This window comes from Octopus sinensis, linkage group LG25, assembly GCF_006345805.1.
Source record: "Octopus sinensis linkage group LG25, ASM634580v1, whole genome shotgun sequence".
Lineage (NCBI taxonomy): Eukaryota > Metazoa > Mollusca > Cephalopoda > Octopoda > Octopodidae > Octopus > Octopus sinensis.
Genome location: NC_043021.1, coordinates 19,575,470 through 19,594,093, shown reverse-complemented (window position 1 = coordinate 19,594,093; position 18,624 = coordinate 19,575,470). Strand labels below are relative to the sequence as shown.

At 41.1% G+C, this 18,624-nt stretch overlaps 1 protein-coding gene across 1 annotated transcript in view; it reads right to left on the bottom strand.

Moving 5' to 3' along the window:
* The window catches only part of LOC115224528 (dynein heavy chain 2, axonemal-like), a 211,781-nt gene that overhangs the window by 42,684 nt on the left and 150,473 nt on the right, over positions 1-18,624 (bottom strand). The window contains exons 60-65 of the mRNA XM_036513449.1: positions 15,861-16,119; positions 12,693-12,979; positions 10,803-10,967; positions 7,743-7,868; positions 3,393-3,608; positions 1,176-1,326 (exon numbers count right to left, since the gene is read on the bottom strand). Coding sequence (XP_036369342.1) covers positions 1,176-1,326; positions 3,393-3,608; positions 7,743-7,868; positions 10,803-10,967; positions 12,693-12,979; positions 15,861-16,119 — 1,204 coding nt within the window. The remainder of the gene's footprint in view (positions 1-1,175; positions 1,327-3,392; positions 3,609-7,742; positions 7,869-10,802; positions 10,968-12,692; positions 12,980-15,860; positions 16,120-18,624) is intronic.

The following is an 18,624-nucleotide window of genomic DNA, read 5'->3' as shown; positions in this document are numbered from 1 at the left end:
AGCAGTTTAATATTCCAGTCTATCTTTTGTTGAGGAATGTTTTATTTGGAGCTATTTTTCTTATTTCTTTATTGCCCACAAGGGGCTAAATATGGAGGGGACAAACAAGGACAGACACACGGATTAAGTTGATTACATCGACCCCAGTGCGTAACTGGTACTTAATTTATCGACCCCGAAAGGATCAAAGGCAAAGTCGACCTCGGCGGAATTTGAACTCAGAATGTAACGGCAGACGAAATACCTATTTCTTTACTACTCACAAGGAGCTAAACACAGAGAGGACAAACAAGGACAGACAAATGGATTAAGTCGATTACACCGACCCCAGTGCGTAACTGGTACTTAATTTATCGACCCCGAAAGGATGAAAGGCAAAGTTGACCTTGGCGGAATTTGAACTCAGAACGTAATGGCAGACGAAATACCGCTTAGCATTTTGCCCAGCTTGCTAAGGGTTCTGCCAGCTAGCCACCTTATATGAAACTATTTTGAAACTTATTTGAAACTATTTTTCTGTTGAGACATGTCAAGTTTATTGAGGCAATGGGATTTTCAGAAAATACCAATTCCATTTTTGGTAGATATTTAACATCATTAATGGAATAACCATTGTATACAAACACTCTATCGCTCCACCACCGTACATATCTCTATGAGATATTTAGAAATTTAATATTTCTGATTTTGGTGATCAGTGAATAAACTTCACTGAAAATATATATATATATTTGCGAAGTCTAGACAAGTATCTTCAGCTAGCAGGCCTCTGCTACTCTAGACCGATGATGGGCAAAGACCCAGAAACATGCGTGTCTCTAGATGCAGGCCTAGCTGTTGGGGGTATTTGTCTCCCCATCGTAAATATATAAGGACACAGGAAATGTGTCGAAGCCGACAGGAAGCGTCGATGCTTCCTAGGGCTAAACAGTGGTGGTGTAATTCCCTTACAGGACTGTCACGTTAAGTTGACAGTATACAACCATGCCATTAAATTTAATTTTTCAGTTAAAGGGTTAAAATTAATTAATTATAATATAAAGAGAATAAGGAATGTCATCAATGACTTTGTTAATCAATTTAACTTCGTAACTATATGACCATGCATAGGATTAAGATTAGAATTAGGGTAGGATTAGGATTAGGTTCAGGCTGCAGAGTACAAAGTCACTTACCAATTTTTATGACGGATTTAAAGAGGATAGGATCAAGAGATGGGTCCAAAGATTCTTGGACATTTTGTAAGAGAACAGGTAAACCATACTGAATTGACTTTTCTAAATTGCGCATAAAGTCACTTTGTTGGAGATCAATTATTTTTAATCCCTACAAGACAAAAAAAAAAAAAAGAAATAAATAAAAAAGGAAAGAAAGAAAGAAAGGATTTTTGATATTAAGTAGTTACAAAAACATTTTGAAACAAGATATCTTTCTTTGCTTTAAATGTTGGTCACACAGACATAGTTTATATTCTTTTACTTGTTTCAGTCATTTGACTGTGGCCATGCTGGAGCACAATTCAACCCCAGGATTTATTCTATCCATGTCTTTTCTGAACTGCTAAGTTACAGGGACATAAACATAACGACACCGGTTGTCAAGTGATGATTGTTAAGGGGAGGGGGTGGGTGGCTAGGAGAACACACACAAACACACATGTTCAGTTTCTGTCTACCAAATCCACTCACAAAGCTTTGGCTGGCCCAAGGTGTCACACAGTGGGACTGAACCCAGAACCATGTGGTTGGGAAAAAAAAGCTTCTTACCACACAGCCACATCAGGCAATAATAACGGCATGGGTTTTTATTCCTTGCGTTACTGTTTTATCTGCTGTGGGAAATCTGAAGGAATTATAAACCTTTTAATTGGTTTGAAGTGAGTAACATACTGATAATCAAATGTCCTCAAATACGCCTCGCACTCTGTATTACAGCAAAGGGAAGTTACTCAGTCTCCGATGAGGAGTTATTCCCCTTGGAAGAATCAGAAATCGTAGAATTTACCCAAATATTTCTCATATATCACGAAGACAGGCATTTCTTCAGACATGGCATGAACACCACGACGGTGACACTAACGGGAGCTTAAGCAATAATACTACTCTGTATTTCTGTAATGAGTGTTACATATATTTTTTTGGTATTTTTGATATTATTTAAGCATATACCTTTTTATTTGTTTCAGGATTTATTCTTTGTAAGCCCAGTACTTATTCTATCGGTCTCTTTTGCCTAACCGCTAAGTTACGGGGAGGTAAACACACCAGCATCGGTTCAAGCGATGTTGGGGGGGACAAATACAGACACACAAATATACACACACACACACATATACATATATACGACGGGCTTCTTTCAGTTTCCGTCTACGAAATCCACTCACAAGACTTTTGTGAGCCTGAGGCTATAGTAGAAGACACTTGCCCAAGGTGCCACGCAGTGGGACTGAACTTGGTGGTTGGTAAGCAAGCTACTTACCACACAGCCACTCTTATGCTTATTATATATAATTATTAATGTAAAAAATAAATAACATTGAAGCAAACTAACACCAAATATATAGTGCGTGTGATTTTATTGGCTAAACTGGCAAAATGACCATTCCGAAATATAACAATATTATATATTATTATATATATAATGTTTGTATGTGTGTGTGTATGTATATCATATGATTATGTGCGCATATGTATATGTACATACACACACACATACGAGATATGATGTGTATGTATACACATATACATATATGCATACACACATATATATATATACACACACATATACATACGCACATATACATATACACATCTATATATACACAGAAATATACATACATACACAGGCATATACATATAACTACACACAAACACACATTTATAAACATAGACACAAACTGTTAGAATTGTGTACATTATTTACATTCGACGGGTATTTGTCCTCATCTTGTTTTTCACTAACGCAACGTTTCAGCTGATACACTCTCCAGCCTTCATCAGGGGTCTTGGGGGAAATTTCAAACCTGGGTTCTCATTCCTAGGGTATTTTTTGATGTTATTATTATTATTAAAGGATTTAAGTCGATGTAATCGACTTAACCCCTTTGTCTGTCCTTGTTTGTCCGCTCTATGTTTAGCCCCTTGTGGGTAATAAAAAAAAAAAAAAATTATTATTATTATTGTTCAGGTCGTTGCTTGGAATCGAACTCGGAATCTTGGGGTTAATAGCCCGTGCTCTTCACCACTACACCATATGAGGACAAATATCCGTCGAATGTAAATAATGTACATAATTCCTCATCTCTTAAATATAGAACTGTGTTAGAATTATATAGTAAATTCAAAATTTTCCATAACATGCAGACAAACAAATAATTGAAGAAACTACTTTACATTTTTCGATTCCATTCGTTTGATCCATTTAATGGCTTGTCCTTGGGGATCGATCATTAATGGCCAGCGGTTACCCTTGGTGACAATGATTCCATTCTCAGTAGAAAATGCATCGCTTGGGAGGCCTTGGATGTTCCATTGTCTAACAAGAGTTGGTCTGACTAAGAAAGCGCAGAAACTGAAACAGGGGTCACAAGGGATCCCTAAACCTCTCAGCTGAAATAAACGAAGCAAGATTTAATCTCAGATTAGGCAAGTCAATACAAAAGGGTGCTGAAAAGTTCCTGGCTTTAAGGGCATCGTCAAAAGCCTGGTTGGACGCCAAACCTTCCCAGTTCTTTTACAGGGCTTAGAAAAACTAAAGGACCGCTGCAATAAGTGTGTGAATCTGAGATGGGAACATGTTGGATAAAATCATAATTAACTGATCTGCCTGTATTTTCTTTTACCCAAAGCCAGGAACTTTTCAACACCTACTCTCCCTTTCTCTTACTCCTCATCCTCCCTCCTATTGCAGTCACGTGATGAGATGGCTATTTCTGTCTTTCTTCTCCTGGCTTCCTTCAAGTAGAGACGGCACATCTGTTGCTCTCTCGCCGTTCTCAAAAAATAGCGTTCATAAAAACTTTTATCTCGTTCGGCTTAACAGCCCTTCTTGTTTGTGTTACTGTTATTCTCCTTGTCCTGTCTTTTACTGTTTATATTTTGTACTGTCGTTACTGTCCTGTTTTTGTTACCATTTTTACCCCTCCGCAAAAAAATCTCAAATTCTATTTAATTTGATTTTCGTGGGAAGGAAAGTTTCATTAAAGTCATGTATCGCCTTGACCTTTGAAACGTGGAGTAAATGAAACAAAGGCGACTGAAGAAGGGTTTTTTTCCTTGTTTTGTATGTCCTGTACTCTATTTTTTCGTTGTTTAAGAAAAATGTCCATTTCCTTGGTTTTGTGTTTATGTTTTCATTTCTCATTGTGTTCGACGTTTTTTGGTGTCCTATACCCATATATGCATGTGTATATATATGTAGAGGTAGGTACGTACATATATGTATGTATATATGCATATGTTTTATTTATTTATTAATTTATTATATATATATATGTATTTCTATATAATGAAGGGGTGCTGAAGAATTCCTGGCTTGAAGGGTATCATGAAAGGCCTGGTTGGAGGCCCAACCTTCCAAGTTCTTTTACAGGGCTTAGAAAATCTGAAGGACTGCAGCAATAAGTGTGTGAATCTGAGAGGGGAATATTTTGAATAAAATCATAATTAACTGGTGATCCTCCTGTATTTTCTTTTACCAAAAGCCAGGAACTTATCAGGTCCCCATTGTATGTATATATATATATATATGGCCATTGCCAGCCTCGCCTGGCCCCCGTGCCGGTGGCACGTAAAAAGCACCGTCCGACCGTGGCCGTTTGCCAGCCCTGTCTGGCACATAAAAAGCACCCACTACACTCACGGAGTGGTTGGCGTTGGGAAGGGCATCCAGCCGTAGAAACATTGCCAGATCAGACTGGGCCTGGTGCAGCCTTCTGGCTTCACAGATCCCCAGTTGCACCGTCCAACCCGTGCTAGCATGGAAAGCGGACGCTAAATGATGATGATGATGATGATGATGATATATATATATATATATATATATATATGAGTGGGTTTTGAAAAGTTCTTGGTTTAAAGGGTATCATGAATGGCCTGGTTAGAGACTCAACCCCTTTGAGTTCTTTTACAAGGCTTACAAAAACTGAAGGACCACTGCAATAAGTATGTGAATCCGAGAGGGGAATATGCTGGATAAAACCATAATTAACTGATCCTTCTGTATTTTTTTTTACTCAAAGCCAGGAACTTTTCAGTACCCCTTTGTACAAGCTGAAAATCCTTAACCCCAAATTCCAAAATTGAAACGTTTTTTTTAAATACTGGAATGACAAGCAGCAAATGGAAAATTCCACAGAGTGTTGGGAATGTTCCACCAAGCACAGCTGCTGTGTACCATTATGAAACGTGAGTTTGGAATCAGTGATCATCAGGTTTTGTTCTGTGCTTTAGTACAGTAAGTGCAAATTGTTATTTCCTATGTGAGACCTGAATTTCACCTCCATGTACGAGTGTAACATGACTAGTATCACTTCTTATACATCATCATCATCTTCATTTAACGTTCGTTGTCCATGCTGGCATGGGTTGGACGATTTGGCCAGGGCTGGTAAGCTGAGGGGCTGCACCTGACTCTAGTCTGATTTGGCATGGTTTATACAGCTGGATGTCCTTCTTAACACCAACCACTCCAAGAGTGTAATGGCTGCTTTTACATGCCACCGGCACAGGTGCCAGTTTGCACAACACCAGCATCTTCCACGACTACTACGATTCCACCTGGCTTTGATGGGTCTTGTTCTGAAGCTCAGCATATTGCCAAAGGTTCTGGTCATTTGTCATTGCTTCCCATGAGGCCCAGCACATGAAAGGATGCATTTTTTACGTGCCACTGGCACGGGTGCTAGTTGCGTGACACCAGCATCAGCTACTTTACCTCCATGAGGCCCAACACTCAAAAGGTGCTTTTTATGTGCCACTGGCACAGGTGCCAGTTACGTGTCACCAACAATGGCCACAGCCCTGATTTCTCTTGGGTTGACGGATCTTCTCAAGCACAGCTTATTACCAAAGGTCTCAGTCACTTGTCATTGCCTCTGTGAGGCAATTCTTTAAAAATAAAACCTTTTATCTTTTACCTGTTTTGACCATTAGTTAGTTAGTTAGTTAATTTTTTGGCTCAAAAAGCAAAAAGCAAGGCCATGTAGGGGGACATGGAGTTATGAACAGGGTGGTGTTCATGTAAAGAGTTCAGGCCACTTGAGGTCAAGGGAGACTTTGAACCGAGCGGTCGTCGGCATCTTCACTATCTCGTCCGGCAGCTTATTCCACGGATCTGCAACCCGGATGGAGAAAGCCCCTCTCCTTCGATTGAGATTAAATCGTTGCAGATAGAACTTTTCAGAGTGACCCCGCAGCTAATGCTACTTTGTGACCATGCTGGAGCCCGCAGCAATCTTGTTGGCATCACAGGTTTACATGCTTTGGTACACAGCTGACCGCCAATTACCTCCGTCATGTGTAAGATATAATTTGAAGATTGATTTGGGTGCTATTTTTAGCAGATCAAGCAACAACCTAGAAATGCTGTTATGAGTTTGTGTGTCGTTTGTAATTTGTTATAGAGAAACTGGACAGGGTCCCAGCATAACAACAGTGATCAGATTCTCTGTCAACCTGACAGAGATCCTACCACTACAGCTTTTGTGTAATTACCTTCTTCAATACTCAACACACAGTATTCAGTTTCTATTTTCTATAATATATCAAAAGTTTGCTTCCAAAACCACGTGGTTTCAGGTTCAGTCCCACTGCATGGCACCTTAGGCAAGTGTCTTCTATTGTGGCTCTGGGTTATCCAGCACCTTGTGAGTGGATTTGGTAGACAGAAACTGAAAGAAGCTTTCGTGTGTGTGAGTGTTTTTGTCTCCTTGTCTTGACATCATGTGACAGTTGTAAACAAGTGTCACCAACATGCAAGCGGCGCCCCTCATTTCCAATTTTCCCTGAAAACATGTCTGGAGAAATACCACCTTACTCGGAAACAGGTGAGGGTTGGGACAGGAAGGGCATTCAGCTATGGAAGAATCTCTCTCTTCTATCCACTCAGTCGAAGTCAACTCTCGGTCACTCGTTGGATCAGTGTCCTCCAGTCAGTTCTATCCTGGGCCGCTTCCTTCAGACTGGCTATGTCCATTCCGGTATCACTCTTGATGGTGTCAAGCCAGCGAGTTCTTGGTCGGCCTATTCCTCTCTTGACACTGACCATTCCGAGCATGATGTCCTTCTCCAGGGATTCTCTCCGCATAATATGACCGAAATATGCCAATCTACGCTTGGTGATCCCAGCTTCTAGCGACATTTTCGGCCTTATCTGCTTAAGAACTTCTCCATTGGTGAGCCTTGCTGTCCATGGAATCCGCAAAAGTCTTCTCCAACACCAAAGCTCGAATGCATTAATTCTCTTCTGGTCAGCTTTCTTTAGTGTCCAGGTCTCGCATCCATATGTTGCTATTGGGAAGACAATTGCATTCACCAATCTGCATTTGGTAGCGAGTCTGATGTCTCTACTCTTCCAGACCCTGCTCATGCTGACCATTGCCTTTCTGCCTAGTACTATCTCCCGTCTTAGGAGAATCACCTGAGCAAAATCTGTCTGACCCAAGTGAGCATGGAAAACTGGGATATTAAACAATGATGTGTTTAATTATGTTCGTTATACAAAGAAAAGACAGTAAATCTTACCTCTTTCAGCCATATTTTGTAAACTAGTTCATCGCGGTAGTTAGAGAGGAAGGGCCCCATATAGGAGAGAAAAGCAGCACCGATGAGGCAGTCACCAATGAGGAAACCCATAGATTCTTCCAGAGTCTGCAGGAACGGATAGAGAACATTTCAATGGTGGGCGAGACAGATGTGTACAAGGTATATGGAAGAGACGAATATCAAGGATAATCAGGTTTAGACACACACACACACACATGGCTGGGCACTCCACTGGTTATGACGACGAATCGCTCAAACTCCGAACCCGGTAACCCTACAAAGTCGAGCGAAGATGATTGACCGGCCCAGTCGAACGGGAATCCGCCACAGAGAGAGGAAACGGTGGTGGTGGTGGTGGTGGGGGACGGCAGCGAACTCGAACCGGCAACCGGAGATAACAACAACAACAACAGCAGCAGGAAGAGATAGAGAGACGGCGGAAGGCAATCACTTACATTTAACAACAATTTATACAACCACTAGCAGTATCGCCTGGCGTTGCTCGGGTGTGTAAGGGAAATAACTATATAAGCATTTTTAGAGGTGTAAAGTATAACAGCCATCTCAATATGGCTAACCACAAAGGAAGGGGGTACTGTAGCTTTTTACGTTCTGAGATTTAATAAATTTTTAGAGAGTTACTTCCCTTATATATGCCAAAAATGCATTAAAAATGGGAAAAATTGATGGTAAATTTTTTTTTAAATTGTAGACTCATCGTAGACTAATACCCAGAAGGGCTCGATATGAATCACGACTATAAGATACCCGGTTTTGGTTAAACTGCACCGCAAAATGTGGGAGTAGTTAGGAATCTAAATCGTAGGAGACAGACAGCACACAACCTCACTTTTATATATAAAGATTACGACATCAAATACAATGTGAAACAGCAGATACATTAAAGAAAATAACATGCAACAGAATTGAAAAAAGAAAACAACAAAATCAAAGGCAAGCACGATACAACACAGTCCGAAGACAATCAAAACAAATGCTCAGCGCAATACAGTTCGAAACAATGTTCTACATTAAAGTCTTTCTCTTTCTTTGTGAAAAAAAAAAACAAAAAAAACATGCAAGTGGCTGAGTACTCCACAGACATGTGTACCCTTGATATAATCCGGAGGGAGATTCAGTGTGATGCACCAAGTGTGATGAGGCTGGCCCGTACTGCGTTACAGGTACGACTCGTTTTTGAGAGCAGAGGGAAATGGAGTAATGAAGAAATAAAGTACTTTGCTCAAGGACACAATGCACAACTGGCAATCAAACGTATGGCCTTACAATCCATGGGCTGAATACATTTAACACTGAACCATGCAGCAGCAGCAGCAGCACCAGCACCACCACCACCACACACACGCACGGCCTGGTTATGCTGTATGAAATACACAATATATATATCTCTCTTTTCTCTTTTACTTGCGTCAGTCATTTTGACTGCGGCCATGCTGGAGCACCGCCTTTTAGTCGAGCAAATCGACTCCAGGACTTATTCTTTGTAAGCCTAGTACTTATTCTATCGGTCTCTTTTTGCAGAACCGCTAAGTTACGGGGACGTAACCACACCAGCATCGGTTGACAAGCGATGTTGGGAGGACAAACACAGACACACAAACATATATATGACGGGCTTCTTTCAGTTTCCGTCTACCAAATCCACTCACAAGGCTTTGGTCGGCCCGAGGCTATAGTAGAAGACACTTGCCCAAGGTGCCATGCAGTGGGACTGAACCTGGAACCATGTGGTTGGTAAGCAAGCTACTTACCACACAGCCACTCCTGCACCTATATATATATATATATATATATATATATATATATATATAAGAGAGCAAAGTGTGCATATGCCGCTATATATATATATATATATATATACACACTGACAGGGAAGATAACAACCCCATGAGTGACTCTAGGACCAATGGACTATACTAGTTTCGCCTATCAGTTGTAGGCTCGTTTGTAGCGACTACAGAATCACTCTCTTGGTTTTGCTAAGTTCACTAGTCAGTATATAGACATACACACATGCACACATCCATGCACATACGTTTGGGAGATGGGGTAAGTCAGTTACATCGACCCCATTGCTTGACTTGTGCTTATCTTATCGACCCTGAAAAGATTAAAGGCATGGTCAACCATGGCAGAATTTGAACTCAGAACATAAAATGCTGCCAAATATTTTGCAACAATTAGCCAGAGATGATTTTTAAAATGAGAACATAGGAAATAAACTTGACTGCTCTCACAAACGAGAATAGTAAAAATGAGCCTGACTGCTCTCAAAAATTAAGTAAAATAAAATGGAAAAATAATCCAGAATTCTTGTTCAGTATTGGATCAATCCTAAAATCTAATCAGTTTGTGCCAGTCATGAGGCCAAACATCATAGCCATGTGTTGAGAGGGATTCTTTGGGGTTTGAATAATTCACCTTTGGAAACATGGGTGTTTCGTTCAACATCCTTAAACAACCCTTATTCAGGGACCTTTTGAGTAGGATGGGTTACTTGACCAGAAGAAAATTCTAACTGGGCCCCACCTGCAGGGTCATGTGTTGTTTATCTTGATATGAGATCACCATGTCGCGCACACATGGTTGTGATGCATGTGCCTAGTGTAACCTTATCAGACGGGTAGTCATGGTGGGTATACTGGGCTTCGTATATTTTACCCCAGTGTCACTTTGATGGCATGCACTACTCTCTCACTCAATAATAATAATAATAATAATAATAATGATTTCAAATTTTTACCACAAGGGCAGCTTGGAGGAGGGGATGAAGCCAATTACATCGACCCCAGTGTTTCACTGGTACTTAATTTATCAACCCTAAAGGATGAAAGGTAAAGTCGAACTCGGCAGAATTTGAACTCAGAATGAACCAACGGGGTGAAATTCTGTTAAGCATTTCGTCCAGTATGCTAACAATTCTGCCAGCCCGCTGCCTTAATAATAATGATGATGATGATGGTGATGATGACGATGAATAATAATAATAATAATAATAATAATAATAATAATACACACTGTTACTGTTTCTTCCCACCTAACTTTCTCTCCGGCCAAACCTGACACCAGTTTATGGGCCCTGTCCAACATCATTTCGGTACGTTCTGCTTTTAGTCTCAGCTCCTCTTTCTGAGCAATTCTTTCGTCATATTGGTTACGCAGTGCCAACATGTTGGCTTCCACCTGGAAAATAATAAACATTCGCAAGGTCACAAGACATTTGTGGTGTGAGGGGTTTAGATGTACAAATGTGTAAACCATCAGTGTGTGTGTGTGTATGTAACTATACCCATGTGTGTGTTTTCTCAATCCTTGTGGTATGTATGTGTGTGTACATCTGCAATTATGTCTTTTAAACTTTCTCTCTCTCTGTCCACACACACACATATTCTTTTATTTGTTTCAGTCATTTGACTGTGGTCATGCTGGAGCACCGCCTTTAGTTGAACAAATCAACTCCAGGACTTATTCTTTGGGAGCCGAATACTTATCCTATCAGCTTCTTTTGCTGAACTGCTAAGTTACAGGGACGTAAACATACCAACATTGGTTATCAAGTGATGATGGGAGGACAAACACAGACACACAAACACAAACACATATATATACATATAAACCAATGGTCCTCAACTAAGGTCTAAATAACCTTTGGGGGTCCATATAAGATTTCGTTGTTAAAATTCATCTGTAATAAATTACTTCTGCTTCTACAACACACAAAACAGTTGAATTTTTTTATGCAATTGGCGCAGGAGTGGCTGTGTGGTAAGTAGCTTGTTTACCAACCACATGGTTCCGGGTTCAGTCCCACTGCGTGGCACCTTAGGCAAATGTCTTCTACTATAGCCTCGGGCCGACCAAAGCCTTGTGAGTGGATTTGGTAGACAGAAACTGAAAAGAAGCCCGTCGTATATATGTATGTGTATATATGCGTGTGTGTGTTTGTGTGTCTGTGTTTGTCCCCCTAGCATTGCTTGACAACCGATGCTGGTGTGTTTATGTCCCCGTTACTTAGCGGTTCGGCAAAAGAGACCGATAGAATAAGTACTGGGCTTACAAAAGAATAAGTCCCGGGGTCGAGTTGCTCAATTAAAGGCAGTGCTCCAACATGGCCGCAGTCAAATGACTGAAACAAGTAAAGAGTAATTCCAAATAATATTTAACCCTTTAGCAGTCAAATTATTCCTACAAATGTATTGTTTATTTATTCCCATTGTTTTGAATTTTTCCTGCATTAGCTCATAGTTTGGCGATTTCAGTGATGTGCTCATTTATTTTTAGAATGACATTGTAGGGTAGGTGCGATAGGTTGAATCTGGCCAATTTAAGTATAAAACAGGTAGAATATTTTAGCTGGATATGGCCTGTTTAAATGCTACAGGGCTAATAAAAATACTGTAAGATTCAAATCTTTACCTTTTGACCGGCAGATTTAGAAAATAATTTTTTCAAACTAAACACTTTCAAACTTTGGACAATGGTAGAATGTGTCATATAAAACATCTTTTACTCTTAGCGTTTTTGAGAAGTTTTACGAAGTTATTTCGTATTAAAGTTGTCCTATTTCGGTAATTTCAACCAATCAATGACGGGTATTCAGCTGAATAAAATTACTGCCGTTGTTTGTCAACAACAACTATTGGCGGTGTATTTTTCGTTTGTCACTGTTATTTATGACATCCTTCGGGCGTTTCTACTGGTTTTAGCTTTAAGGTTTTAGGGTTAGGTTTTTAGGGCTAGGGTTTTAGAGTTAGGGTTTTAGGTTTAGGGTTAGGGTTTTAGAGTTAGGGTTAGGGTTAAGGTGTTAGGGTTAGGGTCAAGGCAATGCCCCAGCATGGCCACAGTTCAAGGACTGAAGCAAATGAAAAGATAGAAGATAAAAGAAAAGAAATAAAGGGGATCACCAACCTCGGCCAACTTGGCCTTGGCGTCTGCGAGGGCATCTTGTTTCTCTTTCAGTTGGGACAAAGCTGCGTTTAGTTTCATTTTCTTTGGTTCCACGACTCGATATATCCTACCATACATCTCCATTGCCCTCACCCACATGCATAATGATTTTGCGGCACCGGACACACGACCAATAATATCAGGAGTGAAGTCTGCTTGGGCAACGTATTTACCGATTTTATTCAACACACGATCGCTGATGTTATCTTTGTCGAAGTTTACCAAAGACTTGATAAAGTTGGGGTCCCCTGAACGAAAAGAAGAGAAAGCAAAAAAAAATACTTCGTGCATTCACCAAAATGAGTGAGAAAAACGTTAAAGATAATTAGATGATTAGATATTAGGATAATTAAATAAGTAAACAGAAACATAAATAGACAGAGACAAATACACTGAAACACACACATACATATATATGTAGCTAGGTCTCACCAAGGAAATGACCAGAGACCGAGACTTATGGAAGTATGCTGTGCGTCAGAAGACCCGGCAAGACCAGTGAGAACAATCAAAATCAAATCATATATCAGAAAGCAGGGGTTAAGTGAACCATCCATTCGTGTCTGCTGCCAGCCTCGTCTGGCACCCGTGTCAGTGATACGTAAAAGCACCATTCGCTCGTGGCTGTTTGCCAGTTCTGTCTGGCCCCCATGTCGGTGGCACGTAAAAGCACCATCTGTTCGTGTTCGTTGCCAGCCTCACCTGGCCCCGTGCCGGTGACACGTAAAAGCACCATCCGTTCGTGGCCGTTTGCCAGCTCTGTCTAGCCCCCCGTCGGTGGCACGTAAAAGCACCATCCGTTCATGTCCGTTGCCAGCCTCGCCTGGCCCCGTGCCGGTGACACATAAAAGCACCGTCCGTCCATGGCCGTTTGCCAGCTCTGTCTGGCCCCGTGTCGGTGGCACGTAAAAGCACCATCCGTTCGTGTCCGTTGCCAGCCTCGGCTGGGCCCCGTGCCGGTGACACGTAAAAGCACCGTCCGTTCGTGGCCATTTGCCAGCTCTGTCTGGCCCCGTGTCGGTGACATGTAAAAGCACCATCCGTTCATGTCCGTTGCCAGCATCGCCTGGCCCCGTGCCGGTGACACGTAAAAGCACCATCCGTTCGTGGCCGTTTGCCAGCTCTGTCTAGCCCCCCGTCGGTGGCACGTAAAAGCACCATCCGTTCATGTCCGTTGCCAGCCTCGCCTGGCCCCGTGCCGGTGACACATAAAAGCACCGTCCGTCCATGGCCGTTTGCCAGCTCTGTCTGGCCCCGTGTCGGTGGCACGTAAAAGCACCATCCGTTCGTGTCCGTTGCCAGCCTCGGCTGGGCCCCGTGCCGGTGACACGTAAAAGCACCGTCCGTTCGTGGCCATTTGCCAGCTCTGTCTGGCCCCGTGTCGGTGACATGTAAAAGCACCATCCGTTCATGTCCGTTGCCAGCATCGCCTGGCCCCGTGCCGGTGACACGTAAAAGTACCATCCGTTCGTGGCCGTTTGCCAGCCCTGTCTGGCACCTGTGCAGGTAGCACGTAAAAAACACCCACTACACTCGCGGAGTGGTTGGCGTTAGGAAGGGCATCCAGCCGTAGAAACACTGCCAGATCTGACTGGGGCTGACGAAGCCTTCCAGCTTCACAGACCCCAGTTGACCCGTCCAACCCATGCTAGCATGGAAAGCGGACGCTACATGATGATGATGATATATATATAAATATATATCTCTTTTTACTTGTTTCAGTCATTTGACTGCGGCCATGCTGGAGCACCGCCTTTAGTCGAGCAAATCGACCCCGGGACTTATTCTTTGTAAGCCCAGTACTTATTCTATCGGTCTCTTTTGCCGAACCGCTAAGTGATGGGGACATAAACACACCAGTATCGGTTGTCAAGCAATGCTAGGGGGACAAACACAGACACACATACATATATATATATACATATATACGACAGGCTTCTTTCAGTTTCCGTCTACCAAATCCACTCACAAGGCATTGGTCGGCCTGGGGCTATAGCAGAAGACACTTGCCCAAGATGCCACGCAGTGGGACTGAACCTGGAAACATGTGGTTGGTTAGTAAGCTACTTACCACACAGCCAATTCTGCACCTATATATATATATATATATATATACACGAGCAAAATGCCCCCCCATCCAATGGATAGTGTTGATGTACTTGCGCGTACAAATGCACGTTCCCACGGCTTTATTGATTGCATTCTCACCTGGAATCGATTTTTGCAATTTATTCAAGACTTATACACACCCTGATACTGTCGGTATCTACATATCAAATTTGAGTGCAATCGGATGGAGGATGCCTGAGATCCTAGAAGACACACACACAGACAGAATGGACTTTATATAATAGATGTGTGTGTGTGTGCGTGTGTATATATATTGTCGAATAAACATTGTTGAACAAACTATGCTTTTCCTTGTCATGGCCGATGCCAGTTCCGTATGACTGGCACCTGTGCAGGTGGCACATAAAAAGCAACATTCAAGCATGGTTAATTCCAATTCCTCCAGACTGGGTCCCACGCTGGTGGCACATAAAATGCACCATACGAATGTGGCTGAGGCCAGTGCAACAGCAACAACAACAAATCATCATCCTCATCACCAGTGTTTTATGACCACTTTCTGGGGTAGGGTGGATTGTTTTTCTGAGGTAGTGATTTATGGCCAAATTCCCTTCCTGGCACGAATTCTTTTACTCGACTCATACAAAATGTAGGGGTACACCAGATCTATTCTACAAGGCGGCGAGCTGGCAGACTCGTTAGCAAGCCGGGCGAAATGCGTAGCCGTATTTCGTCTGCCATTACGTTCTGAGTTCAAATTCCGCTGAGGTCGACTTTGCCTTTCATCCTTTCGGGGTCGATAAATTAAGTACCAGTTACACCCTGGGGTCGATGTAATCGACATAATCCGTTTGTCCCCTCTGTGTTTAGCCCCTTGTGGGCAGTAGTGAAATGCATATCTATTCTACAACCTCCACTAAAAAGAAAAAAAAAACAAACAAAACAAATAGCTTTTATTTTTCAACAGTCCACTTCCTTATCATGGACTCGGCCATGCTGGAGCATTCAGCTTTATGTACATCTCTAAAAACAGAAACCAAACCAAACACTGGCACTAACCGAGTTGCCGTTTTGCTTCCGCCCAGTTTGGTTCGCTTCCTTTCAATATCATCACAGCCTCCATTACTTTCTCCACAAGAGCTGGTGGCCGACCATAGGATTTAATCTCACCAATATCCTTCTTGTTTAGGGCCTCCAGAGCTAACATAGCCTCTTCAAGGGCAGGCATAGCTTCACTAAGGTCCTGTTGGGCAAGGTCGGCCATGTGCTTGCATTTAATTTCTTCTTCAGATATTCTCTCACTTTTCTGGCCAACAAACTGCAATAAGAGAGAGAGAGAGAGGATTAGTAAAGATTAACAAACAACAAAAACAGGATGGATTAACCCTTTGTCTGTCCAAAGTATTTTCATAAGTTTGTCTTAAATGCCAACGTCTGTTTTCAGAGTGTAGCGTGTAGCCATTTTCAAATAGTAGCACCAATTTGTGGTAGCTACTATGATGTAATGTCATATTGCCGAAGAAATATGATTGTCGTTTTCCCATTTGTTGAAATAACTGCTCATATAGGAATTCTAAAAGTTAGTTAAAGAATATTTTTATGTGATTTCAATTCTTTAACCCTTTGGTGTTTAAGCCGGCCATATCCGGCCCGAATATCCTACACATTTTTAAATTCAAACTGGCCATATTTAGCCTCTCACACCTAATCTACATTGACATTCTAAGAATAAACTATCATACTATTGAAACTTCAAAGCTATAAGATAATGCATGATTAATTCAAAACAATTTGAGTGAAAAAAGTATTACATTTTACAGAGTAATCTGAACACTAAAGGGTTAAAGTCAAGTTGAGCAGTTATAAAAACCCTGGATTTTGAGGAAAACTTTAGTGTTTGTGGGATGTAACTAAACACCACGACACTCACTCCTTTGAGACATTGGTTATTTTTTTATGCCATGTCTATGAAAAATCCAACAAGACTTGTTTGAATTACTGAGATCTATATAGTTAGTATGAAGAATTAGCGTAAATTTTAAGTTGTAATTCTCTACAACAAAATTACTTTACTTCAAATTGTATTATAAATATTAAAAATGCTAAATGTACATAAATAAAATAATGTAGTAATAATTTTCTCTTTCTTCACATTTTTCAACTTATTAATGAAATGTATTTCCGTAATTATGAAACTGTATTTTTTTATAGCGGTTAAAAGAACACGAAATTATTTATATTCAACATACATGCACGCATAAAATATCAGTTAGCATTCCAGAAAATATATTTCTCACTATGGTGTTTATGTAGCTGGAGTCAGGATTTATGTATAATGATAACACTTAAAAGTAAGTTATAAAGTTTTAGTTTAGCCCTTGTTTCAGACATTCTGAGTAAAATAAAGCTTTCATCAACCTCATCATTGTTTAACATCTGCACTCTATGTTGGCATGGGTTGGACAGTTTGACATGGAACTGGCTAGCCGAGAGCTGTCCAGGCTCCAACTGTCTGTTGCGGCCTGGTTTCTATAGCTGGATGCCCTTCTTAATGCTGACCATTTAACAGAGTGTGCTGGGTGCCTTTACATGTTGCTGGCACAGGTGCCTTTTATGCAGCACCAGCAGGAGAGCTTTTTAAATGGGACCACCACCTGCAAAAGACAAGCCTACATGTGATTTTACTTAGCTTTTCTTTCATAAATCCCAAGTTACCCTGGTGGTTGAAAAACAAAATTGGGAATTATTTACATTATTTACAATTGATGGATATTTGTCCTCATCTTGTTTGTTATTAGCACAACATTTCGGCTGATATACCCTCCAACCTTCATAGCTGATCCTGTATGGAAAAATGGAGACCTCCTCCCCCCTGTGAGATGAAACTAAAATAATAGGCAGAGAACACCACTGGAAAATACGCAAACTATGCTAGGACACAATAACCTCCTAAGCAGACCAAGTGCAGATATGAGCAGCATATGGGAACTGGTATTAATGAAGGATGGGAAAATATCAGATTTATAAGCCCTAAAATTCACTCCATAATTACCCATGGCACAGTGGTTAAGAGCGCAGGCTAACCCCAAGATTCTGAATTCAATTCCAGTTAGTGACAACAACAACATCATCGAAAAAAACCTTAGGAATGAGAACCCAGGTTCGAAATTTACCCAAGACACCTGATGAAGGCTGGAGGGTATATAAGCTGAAATGTTGTGTTAACAACAAACAAGATGAGGACAAATATCCGTCAACTGTAAATAATTCCTCATCTCTTAAATATAGAACTAAAACTGGGAATGTGTATCAAATATGATGCATGGAAGCCAGGGGAAAATGTTCAGAGTATCACATGTGACACTAAGGACAGACTTCTACCAGAATAGAAACTGCCTCTGATTCCTTTAATCTCTTTTTCTGTCCAAGGAATTTTCATAAATTTGTCTGAAACCCCTATGCTTGTTTTCAGACTTTTGATTGGTCCTTGTTTCATACATTCTGAGTAATATAAAGCTTTCTGATTGAGGCTTTATAACTATTCCAGATCTTCTGAGATATCAATTTGAAGTGTTGAAGTAATATCTCTTTTACTCTTTTACTTGTTTCAGTCATTTGACTGTGGCCATGCTGGAGCACCACCTTTATTCGAGCAAATCGACCCCGGGACTTATTCTTTGTAAGCCCAGTACTTATTCTATCGGTCTCTTTTGCCGAACTGCTTAGTGACGGGGACGTAAACACACCAGCATCGGTTGTCAAGCAATGCTAGGGGGACAAACACAGACAAACATATACACACACACTTATATATATATACATA